The sequence below is a fragment of the Topomyia yanbarensis genome, chromosome 1, assembly GCF_030247195.1.
Source record: "Topomyia yanbarensis strain Yona2022 chromosome 1, ASM3024719v1, whole genome shotgun sequence".
Lineage (NCBI taxonomy): Eukaryota > Metazoa > Arthropoda > Insecta > Diptera > Culicidae > Topomyia > Topomyia yanbarensis.
Window position 1 is genome coordinate 143,715,718 of NC_080670.1, and position 12,579 is coordinate 143,728,296.

A 12,579-nucleotide genomic window follows, 5' to 3' on the forward strand; every position below is an offset into this window, starting at 1 on the left:
TTGGATTTTAATGTTTCGTGTTCCACTCGTCAGTAATTTACACCAACTTGCTGCCAGTTAGACGATATATGTAAACTAACACCAAATTGACGCCGGTTAGACATTAAATCCCAACAGTTCACGCAACGTGTTATCGCCTAAAGCAACTGGTTGGTACCGAGTGATATCTCGGTTAGCCAAGCACAGAAACTCTGGTAGCTGACGAGTATAGGGAAACGAACTGTCCGTGGGTATGAGAGCCAAATGTCTAAGAGAATGCAACCTTGGTTTTATCCTAAAGTTCAAAATGGATTAAGCAATTTGCGCATAAGGGCACAAGATTCAAAATAGCATAGTTTGAAATCTGTAAATTAATTATAATTTTGGAATCAAATTAATCAATAAATAAATAAATGTATGAAATTTGTTCACTTATTTACGAATACATAAATAAGTAAACAAATAAATACATAAATAAATTGTTACAATAAAGAAATAAAGTAATAAATAAATAATAGAAAAAACAAATAGATTCATTACGAATTAAGTTTCACTAAAAATATTACCACTGCGCTTAAAAAATCTCTCGCACAATGTTTACTATTTAGCTCAATAAGATACTAGTTTGTTGATTCCATGAGATATTTTTGGTACCACACTACTCGCCTCTCTTCCAATTATTCTAATGTTAGACATTAACTTACCAAATAACCCATCCAGTAACCTTCATTACCACATGCGATAGCTGTTGAAAAAATGTAAGCACAACTTGTACTTCTTCTTTGAGAGCACTCAAAGCTATTCCAAACACAATCGCCGCAACTACTAGACCAATGATGTTCATCCCATCGGTATACTTGCCACCAACGATCCACCTATCAAGATCCGGTTCGTTAGGGTTACTCTTGGGAGGCGTTAGCACTGTTTGAAATTGCTGCAAGCATGCTTGCACCAGATTCGGTGGGAACATATTCCGAACTAAATCTAGTAGCGTGTCTGTGGTTGTGACATTTCTTGTTTCAGCTGTTACTTCTCCGCTGGAAGCATCCGCCCCTTTGCCAGGTTGGATAACCGTTACCAAAACAATGCCCAGAATAACGGCCATGATAGTTGTGGTTATGTAGTATAGCACAGCCCTACCACCGATTTTTCCAGATAATGACAAGTCTAAGGAACCGACGGCAGAAATTAGCGACGTTATTATCAATGGTAAAATTAACGCTTTGAGCATTCGCAAGAAAATGTCTCCGACAAAATTGATATACGAAACGTCTCGTGGCGACCATTTTTCTCCCTCCGCTGGAACTTCACGTAGCCCTATCCCAAGCACGATGCCAACAATGACACCGCTGATGGTAAGCAATGTTAGGAGATTCTCCTTCAGGAACATTTGCAGTCGTTCCCTTCTCATTATGGTGGATTAAGTTGTAGACTCGTGAGACGCAAAAAAAGCTGCCAGAACCCTGAAAAATAAATAAAAAAAGGTTATTTTTATTGCGTAGGTGGTCTATAAACATAAAGCTATGTAGAAAACAACGCTTATCGCAGTTAATCGAGAAGCTAATTGGTTCGCAATATTCAACAAAAACATTTCTCTTCGTCATAATCTCGATGATCATAAATTTAATCTAGTGGCGAATATTAGCAGTTGTTCAACACAATTGAGTTTATGGTTGATGATTGATAGATAACTTGAAAATGCAACGACTGAAAATAATACGAACGAATAACGTAAGTGAGGAGTTTTTTTACGCATTGGGAATACCATTTTTAGTACCATAGTTTATAAACTAAGCCCATTCGATAGGTGCATTCACCATGATCCATTCGCAGGTGTTTCTTCTCCGTGTGAGTATGATCCCATTTGCAAATCGGTCAAACCATTGATAGCATCCTGTGATGAGTGGAACAATAGAGTACTTGACAATCTGTAACTGTATTAGTGTGTTCAACGGTTTGTTTTCCTCCACCTGTCATAGATGGAGGAAAACAAATCGAAAATAACTTTTCGGTCGGATTATTTTCATAATGGAATATGACCAACCGGAATTGTACGTCCCCAGAATAAGTTTTACAGCGACATAAAGCATTTCAACACCATTATAAATACTTTACGAGAGCTAATTCAAATGTTTAATTTGGCTGACAGTTTTATATATGACAGCTGGAGGAAAACAAACCCCCAAGTAGTGTGAGTGAAATCGTTTGCATAGAACTTTATACTGTCACGGAAATTTCGAAACTTTTTGAATTAGGCCTGACGCTGCGTCAGTGAGGACGCGTTCTGATTGATCACTAGCTATTTGATCCAAGGGGCGAGTCGCTAAGCGCAAATCGAATTGTGCTCACAAACAAACAGCGTGGTAGCTTGTGCCGCAATGTGCCATGGTGTTTAGTAAAACAAGAACAATGGATGCTATGATTATTCAACTACACTTTGTTGACAGTTTTTGAGTTGTAATTGTGCCACACATTGTGGTAACGAATGAAATGAGCGTGTATTACTGTGAATGGTAATCTTATATCGTTTTATCGTAGACGATAAAGTGTTTATGGCACATTGTTCTGAGCCACTCACCCCTTGTATTTGATCACATTTTCATTTGAAATCGGTGTAGGCTGGGTGGCACCGATTTTGGGCATACCGTAAATATTCTGCCTCAATTCAAGGTGAGATTGGCTATAGTTCACTAGGAGGCTGGTAATCGTGTTTCTTCGGACGAAACTAAAATATGCTAGTCGCAAATGGAATATTATAGGCCTTTCTTTTGCTGTGCAAGCGAATCATTTTCTTAATTACTAATATGTAAATTCATTATGAATGAAGCAATTTCTGCTGCAATGCTTTTACAGAAGACCAGTATTTTTCGTCTAAATGTATGGGAAAACATTTATAGTTCACAAGATTTCCACTAGACCAGTGGCGTAGCTAGAAATTTGGTTTGGAGGGGGTTTTGACGAAAACCTTAGATTTTTCAAAAATGTTGGCGGGTCTATTGATGACATTTAATCTGTAGGCCGCGATCGACTGGGTACTACCGTGTTCTGCAGTAATAGCGAAATGGGATGGTGTGAACGGGCATGGGCGCTATAACCCTACCGTAGGCAGAACTTAATACCTGTCGCAGGTGTCAGTTATGTTGGGTGGCGGACTACGAGACAGGATAGGTCAAGTTCAACGAGTGGCCCAAAACACCACTTCACTAACAAGCTCATGCTAAAACTCGCAACTTCGAAATCGTAGCATTGGAGGAGCTTTAATAGACGGGGCAGAAGGTGTGGAAATGGGGGGATCGAGCGACGGCACAAGAGCTGGGCAAAATACTCCAACGCGTGATCAAGTGGCAGACGATCAGCGAATGGATGTGTGTAGTGTGGATCAAAGGCCTTTTCATCAACTAGAGCATTATCAATGTGCACTGACCTCACGAAGCCGAGAAAGATGCATTTTATGCGCAGCTGGAGCATGTCTATGATAGCTGCCTATGGCGGAATGTTAAGCTCGTCATCGGTGACATAAACATCCTGATAGACCGGGAGCATTGTATAAACCGATTATCGCACAGGATATTCTGTACACTTTATAAATAATGTGCAGAAATTCTCACGATTGATAAGTATATTATGATGAACACCTAAATAGCGAAGCAGTAGACGACAAGAGTATTGCAAGAATCAGCTTGGAGACGCGCGCAGTCGACGACAGATTCCGGATCTACCTACGATTCATGAAAAAATAGGACGGTTGAACCGCTGGCAATGATCAACTGTCCTGTGAGCTACTCAAACACAGAGTAGAGGAATTGGCTAGAGCACTCCACCTTTGAAGATCTGGAAGGAGGAGATTTCACCGAAGTATAGGATGTAGGGAGCAGTATGTCCCATCTATAAAAATGGTGTTAGGCGGGATTTTTGCAACTAATTACCGATTAATCACATTACTGAACTGCTCTTGTATGCAAAGGTGACGTAAACGCCATCCAGTATATTTTTAAGGAAATCAATTTACAATCTTGCATGGTGCGCGTAAAAGCATACTTTTGCCACTTTGCTTCTCGCATTTCAACAGGTAATTTTTTATTTTTATTTAAATTTGACCAAAGAGGCGTTGAAGTCACTTTTGCATACTAGGATCGTAAACGTCATCTACAAGGTGTTCTCCCAAATTCTTTGTTGCCGCCTATAACCGTTAGTAAGGGAATTCCAACCAAGCTATTTGCAAAAACATTCTTGAAAACTTTGCTGAAGACACTATGTCTCGAACTAAATTTGATTGGAATTAGTAATGCATCCAACTGGATAAATTAATCAACAAAATTATGCTGCTAAATACTAAACCTCAAAAAGCTGAGGGTTTCCAAATTATGGAATCTTGGCGCCATTAAATTCGATACCCGAATGTACATAATAAATAGCGAAAAACGTGAAAAAATTCAATTTTTTTATTACCAATCTTAGCTAGTGGCACTTTATATAAATGCACATAAAAACCGATTCTGGCCTGTTAGAGACAAGCATAAAACGCTATTTTTCATCAGTTCCTATGTAGGCGTTTTTATTGAGCTATTTTGCTTGATATTTACATGATTTATCAACTATAGGATCCTCAATAAAATATTAGTTACAAGATCCCATTCTCACAATTTACAAAAAGTCCCCATAACGTTTAAAACATTAGATTCTCAATGTAATGAACAGATAATAAACTTCCAAAATTATTATTTGAATATTTAATAAACTAGTCAGCATCAAACTTTTTTTCTTCAATTCAAATATTTTGGTTTGGAGGGGGTTTTAACCCCCAAAACCCCCCCTTGGCTACGCCACTGCACTAGACGCCGACGCATAAAAAACACAAACACGAAAGGAGTGAATATTTTGAAGATATAGGGTAATGTTCCTATTTTCGCCATGTTTTTATTTTGATCGTCTTCGTCAGTAGACAAGGTGGTATAAATGTTCTTTATAACGAAGCGAAGCTATTGATGACAATTTATATGCATTCCATCGATTGTAGGACGAGTAATTAATGAATTTGTGAGGTACCCTTTACACTACTAAACAAGTTAGACCCTTTACCCTGCTAAACAAGTTTGTCGAAGATTACAAGATAATCGGATATACCGTCCAAAAGTTGTAAAACGAAATAAAATACCCAACAATTTGAACATTTTCAATCTATGGGTACCAGTACTTGTTTTAAAAATGCAAACAGTTACATCTATTTGAATCGAAGATAGTTATTCGAAAAACTTGTGATAAAGTGATCAATTTTCCTCCATTTTAATCTCTGGCTGAGATATGGGAACATTTGGGGTTTTTGATGTTCCTGGAAGTGCTGGGAACTCCTTTTCTGAGCTCAGATTACTGAGACCGGGAGCAACTTGCTTCAGTTTTGCACCAGTACTCCCTTGAGTAGTTATTTTAGGGGGGAGGGGGGGGCATGAACACCTTCTGGCCTTTACGGCGAAGCTTTCGAGAAGAAATGTTCCTCCTTTTTCTATTGCTTCTAGGCATAGTAGAAGATGTTCCCTGGGGTTCATCATAGTCGTCTTCGTCAGTAGACAAGGTGGTATAAATGTTCGTAAAGGCCGGTGGCGTAGCTATCTTAAGCATTTCTGCAAAAGATCGCTTAGAGCGTCCCTGAAGGGAATGCTTAAGATTCTCCTCGCGCTGTCTGTACGCGGGACATGAATGGAGATCATGTGGGTTTCCCCCACAGTAGAGACGCTTTTCAAAATCTCTTCCACAGGAATCATCTGCATGATTCCCACCGCATTTCCCACAACACGCCTTATTGCTACAATAGGAGGCTGTGCGTCCCAATTGTTTGCTATTAGTACAGTTCATGACCCGCGGCACAAAGAGGCGAACAGGTATACGCACCTTGTCAAAGAGGAGGCAGTTGGGTAGAGCAGAACCGGCGAAAATCGTCCGATACGACCGATGCTGAATGCAAACGTTTGCACTCCAGTATCTTCACTGGCTTAAGCATGGGGTCTTTGAAACAGCCAGTCTCATATTTCTGCAGGTCCTCGCAATTCAAACTCGAATCAGAAATGACCCCACTGACTTCAACCCTGTTAGCTGGAATATACACCCTGTACTCCTTCGTAAAGGGCCCGTAGTCAGCAATATCATTTGCCTGATTTAATCTGTTTACCACCATCCGAAGCTTACCAGGGCAAATTTTCAAAATTTCTGTCACGGCCGAATACCGATCCGCCAGAACTCGAGAAATTTGCAAGAGATTCAAACACTTTTTGTCTTTGGTCCGAAAGAATATAACAAATGGTCCGGTGGCCGAGCTCGGATATACTTTGAGCCGAGGAGCCGATTTTGTTTCGACGTCCATCTCACCTTGAGATGAGCCGCCGTCAGGGGAAGTCGTTTCTGCACGGGCCTATTGCCCAGTGCACGTTAGGAAGCCAACTAAGGAGGGGAAACATAAAATAATACTTAACTTGTGTAGGTAACGGTATCCAGACGGCTTACTAGAAGAACACTGCTTCATTGGTCACTGACCGGCTAACGGTACTCAGAAGCAGAAACACAAAACAAGGGAAAAATATACTGAAACCTCGACTAGGCGGAGAGTGCGCAAGATAACCTTGAACGCGGATTAGCACTATTCTTTGTCGCTATAGAGTGTACAGACCCGCAACAAAAGACCTCTATTTCGACTGAACGCTCGATAACGAATGATGATTGTTTCACTTCATTGATATATTATAAAAGAAATTATAAAAAAAGTTAAAGTTAAGAGTTAAAAATATTCAAATTCATTGAATGAAAATTAATCATATTCAGCCGCATTCATTTTCAATATTCAGTGACGCAGCTGAAAGCGTCAAACGAACAAACCGCCCATTCATCCATGCACATTTTCATTCGTCTACGATTATTACACGAAGCGACCGTGCAGCAACGAATCAAACGCATCAAAGTAGGCATTGGCAGAATGAAAGCGATGATGATTGTTGTTTTATATGCTTTACCGGCATTTGAAAACATTTTTCTTGATAATTAGTGAAATGAATATATTGTAGGATATTCAACTGAATGAATAACATGGATATTTGAATGAATATTTTTTCTATTCACCGCGAGTCGCATCAGGTTCATTTTCAGCCGTCAATAAAGAGCTTCGATTGTTTGTAACTCTGCTTAACATAATGAATAATTTATATCAAATTTACATTTACGGACGCCACTATTTTTTCATACAATTCAAATACGAGCCTTCACACTTGTCCGGGACGGTGCCGTAACAGACAAGAGTAAATACTCTATTTACTTCTTGAATGCACATCCCAAGAAATATGCAGGCAACAAACTTAAACGATATCACAAATGAATCACCAAGAGCTATAGAGCTGAACTGTCAAACGCCTTCGATCGTAATGAAGTGAAGTGCAAAAATTGCTCTCTTTTTTCCAACTCTTCTAGGACGTGTTTTTGTTTATTGTATAACTCAACGGGGTGTCATTCCTGTCATCCGCTATGTAGAAATACAGACTTCGACAGTAGTCAACTTGTGATGAGCCTAGCCGCTTCTAGGCCTATGTCGCCCATGCTATTGCACTGGGTTGTTTTGATTGAGGCAGATGTTGGCTAGGAAAAAATAGCCGCCTAGCAGAGGCCTGGTATAACTATTGCAAAATAAAATATGTTTAGGTTATGTTAAAATGTGATCATAAAACTACTTTGACTTTTAATTTATATCCAGTGTATCGAAGTCTATAAAAAGATATTTATTATTGATTTTCCGAAGTTTTTGTCGTATCTGTAATAATACCAAAAAGAGCAGATTTTGAAGATTTTCTTCAATTAGGTAAATTGATCAGAACTCTCATAATTTTCCTCTGTTTAGCTTGAACTTTTTTTTGGTCTAAAAGAAGACGCTTACAGCTACAAATATAGCTATTGTTGATCGAAATTTATTGAGAACTTTTGAAATGGCAGCATTTTGAATTTGGCGAAATGTCAAATTTTCGTGAAAAAGTGGCATTTTTTTGTTTACGCATGGTTGTTTCGTATTCAATATGCCTTTCCAGATATCCAAATATTTGTTAGATGTTTGTAGTACCTTTTAATAATAGATTTGATACAGTTTGTAAATTCGAAAAATTTAGAAAAAAAATTTAACACAGACTAGTAAAAAAAAAACAAATTAATGGAGAAATTTCAAAAACTGGAGCACGGCGGAAAAAACTATGGTCATTTTTGAACTCAAAGCACTCGATTTACCCTAAAAACTACTATCATAAACCTGTACCAAAATGGTTGTCGACCAGTGTAATTTATCAAATTTACATTAAATTTAAGCATTTTTGAAAAATCGATTATTTTCATCACCCCCCCTCAATCAAATTTCTGGCTACTCCGCTGGTGATAGTTCAGTACCGTGCACGGACGCCAATATTCTTTCATACAATTCAAATACAAGCAGTCACATTTGTCCGGGATGGTGCCGTGACGGACAAGTGTGAATACTCTCATTTGATTTGTATGGAAGAATATTGGTGTCCGTGCACGGAATTGAATCGGCACTGAAACGGATCGGATAGGTGTAAATAGTGCTTTAACCATTATTTCAGGCTTCTTCAGTTTACCTTTGATGTAATCCCAATACATTTCGAATGGGCGGCATTCCGGGCAGTTTGGGGAATTCATTCTCAATATTGCGCACTTCCCACCAACCTGGACTCCGCACTTTCAAAGTGCGAGTGATCGATCTGCTACTGAAAACTGCGAGCTGTCAAAACACATATATTTCAAGTGATAGAGATGGTATTTTCATAGACAGACCAGTTGAACTAATCAGTCTATGAGAAGAATTTAATGGAAGAATAGTAAGCGCGCAGTGCGGTTAGAATCCAGCTTTTAGTGCCACAAGCAATAACGTGTAAGTCATTATCGCATTCTAACTGTAGTAGCAACTCGCCAAATCTGGTCAAAACATGGGGGGCGGGTACTGTGACATCTAATGACATTCGTTGATGTCCGTTCAAATTGTTGGTTGTGATGAAAATCGAACTCTTCGAAATTTTTTCACCTGTATTCCCGACATTGTGACATTAGTGATGGTCGGGTTTCATTTCATTCTACTACAAAAATTGAAAAATCCGAACCCGACTCGAACCCGAGAATTTTATAATTGAAAATCCCGAGCCTGAGAATATAATTTTTGGAATACCCGGCTTGAATACGAAAATTATAAAAATTGAGAAACCCGACCCGAACCAGGAATTTTTATTATGGAGAACAAATCAAAACGAGTTAGTGAAGGGTGGCATTTATATTTAACACGTCGTCGAATTTTTAATGTATTGAGAAACACATAAATTGTCAGCCTCTTAACCGAAAACACGTACTCGAACCACATTTCCTTCAGTTGATCGAAAACCATACCTGCGAGAGCAATTTTATAGGGGAACATGGAGAGACTTTACCAGGTTTTCAGCTAAACCTGCATCAATCTCTAAAAACATTTTGAATCTTTCCAAACTTTTTGAGTTTTAATGAACAAAAGTATTGTGCGTGTTCATGACTTTTTAATTTACTTTTTCAAAAGTTATAAAAGTTTTTCTATGAGCATTTTTTTTGTCCCCATTACGCATTTTGAAATATCAGAACCAAAAATGATGACACACTGTAATCCTTTTTTTCCATATTGTCGATATCCTTAGGTAGCAGTAAAAATATAAAAGGGTTGCATTTCATAAAATTCGACTGTTTTTAATGCATTTGCTTTTGCGTTCAATGTCGTGCATATTTTAGTAATAACTATTCCAATGTTCCGTATTATGTAAAATCATTTCACTACTTCATAAGAAATAAGATAATATATGAGTGCTTTAAAAGTAATTATTAGTTGAGTCGATATATCCATAATTCCCAATACTTTATCACATGATTTTTTGCCTTTATCATCTAGGAAGGTTATGCAATCGGTCGGAACATCGAGGCCAGTGCCGAATCTCTTATACCATTCGAATCAGTCAGTCGAGATCGGAAAAAGTCTGTATGTGTGTGTATGTATGTATGTATGTGTCAAATTATCTCACCGATTTTTCTCAAATATGGCTGGACCGATTTGCACAAACTTAGTTTCAAATGAAAGGTACAACCTTCCCATCGCTGTTAATTTTTGTTGTTGGACAAATTCCCATATAAACTGGTACCACCCCGATGTCCAAATGATGCAATACATATTGATATGTGTGCAACATTACTTGAATTGGCGTGTTTAGATCATTAATGACCCATCGAAGTCGCTTCGACCACATTAGCCACCTATGACGGTTCTTGATACCCCGATAGAACTTGCCAAGGCCCTAAGTTAATGTCATATCTATTTCTCAACAAATAATTCACCGATGTTTACAAACTTAATCTCAAATGAAAGGTACAGCATTCCCACTGGCTGCTATTGAATTTCTAATTGATCCGACTTCCGGTTCCGGAATTACAGGGTGATGAATTCGAACACGCAGCAAATCCCGATTTCAATGTATATGGCGATGAATGTAAAAAGGTGAATTTTTTTCCAAAATTGTCCACAACTTCTTGGATTTGTAGATCTAGGTCATTAACAGTCATTTAAAGTCTCTTTGGCCACATTGACCACCATTGGCGGTTCCGGAAGCCCCGGTGGAAGTACCCAATTTCAAAATAACGGTTATATCGATTTCTCAGTGATGACTGGACCGAACCGGTCAAGTCAATACAAAAATTTATGGCAATGAAAAAACTCTCAAATCAGAAAGTCAATATGGGTGAAAAATACAAATGTAATTAAATATCTCACTGAAGGTATTATGATGTCACATCAATATGTATATCTATATTTCCACAAAGCAATGCTTCCTCGTAATGACAGTTTATCGAATCGACAATGATACATCGCTTGTATATTTAAACCCTTACACCGGAATGCAGATAGATACTTTTGAATCAATTGGAAAAGATAACGTCATGCCGCGGAAACCTGTTTGAAAAATGCAGCAAGGTAGACGACGATAGACGAGAAGTAGTTTTAAATGATAGAGTAATGGAGAAGATTATTAATCACGTTTTTCTGTACGCCATTTTTCTCATATTTCTATAAAGCGGTACATTACAAATTATGTTGGCTAGTAATCCGTCCAAAAATTGCCATTCACCGATCACTTCGATGAGCAATTTTCCCTGAAGCAAAACATCGAATGTAACTTTTACTTCCTAATAATTCACTTGCAAATGTTGGCATAAAGAATCCGAAAACAATGGTTCAGAATAGGGTCTTTACGAAAACAATGTCCATTTGTCTGACCTCTAACCATGCTCACTTACAAAACAGTAAACACGCATTCATTTTACCAATTAGTGGGAATAGATCAATATAGGGCGTTGAACCCATCTTCACGCTATTCCAATTTTCCCCTATCTATGAGAACTGTTCGTAAAACCAGTAATTGTCTATTGTGAAAATTTCAAAGTCGCTTTTGTTCTTTATACACCACTATTTACTAGGACCGAAATAAAGAGATTGGAATCAATTCATATGATACGATTCTATGGCGTGTAATTTACGTAGTAGAGTGATGATAAGCGCATCACCCGAGTTCAGTGATCAATGGCTAAGCATTGTTTGACTTGAGTTACTGAAGAAAAGGAATGTACCTATACCGACCAGCATTAAATGATAACGAGATTCTTGGAAGTTCTTCGTTTGAAGTACTACAACTTTAAAGCTATGGACAAGCCCACTGTAGGAAATGCATGGTCTATTGAGTATTGAAGAAAATACGTGAAACGATGTTGTTAATTGATCGCCATCGATGCATTTCGATTGATTTAAATGTATTACTATTTTACGGGTGTTTTCAATCAGCCGGTACTTACGCCAAATTTTGTAACACGAGCACTCACGCGTTGTAGAGGAGACCGAGGAGGATCGAAACAGTTTTTGGATTTTATTAGATAAATCTGCAAAAAACTATCATTAGACGATTGTTTAATTTTAAATTTCCTACTTCTGTTTATGCTTAATCAAGTTTCATCAGAATAAATAGTGTACATCTACAACAAAGCATAAATATATTGATTTTACTATCAATGATCTCTTTGTTTCAACTCTCCTTCTACCGAGGTAAGTTGAAACTTGGATCAATGTGAGTTAATATAAGTAACCAATCATTTTAAACATTATTAAAACTTATTTTAATGTACCAAATGTTACAATTGTGCTATTTTTATTCATTCGCGCTAAGATAATTTCTTAAAATGACGCATATATAATAATATTGTTTACAGTGTATATCTATGTATAAAAAATACATTTAAAAAAAAAAAGTTTGGTTTCGGCCAAGACAGAAATTTTTCAACTCAGCTTAATAGTAATGCAATAGGAAACTTTACCTAAGCACTAGTTAACTATAGCAGTTTAATCGAAAAAATTTATACCCATTTTTCATTGTTGTGAACCACTTCTCTCAGCACATTCTTTATTAATTTAAATTGTCGATATAGACAGTAACACTATTTATAAGTGATACGGGTTTATGAGTACCTACAAGTAATTTGGCATCCATATCGGTACTATTTGGCTCATTT

General features: G+C 37.7%; 1 protein-coding gene across 4 annotated transcripts in view; it reads right to left on the reverse strand.

Moving 5' to 3' along the window:
• Positions 1-12,579, reverse strand: part of LOC131676069 (excitatory amino acid transporter 3-like) — a 35,240-nt gene that overhangs the window by 4,338 nt on the left and 18,323 nt on the right. For 3 of the 4 annotated variants that reach the window (XM_058955209.1, XM_058955198.1, XM_058955204.1), the window contains exon 2: positions 684-1,442. In XM_058955209.1, the coding sequence (XP_058811192.1) occupies positions 684-1,390 (707 nt within the window). In that variant the 5' untranslated portion in view covers positions 1,391-1,442. Of the gene's footprint in view, positions 1-683; positions 1,443-1,756; positions 2,018-12,579 lie in introns of those variants that run through there. The other variant, XM_058955213.1, reaches the window with a different exon arrangement.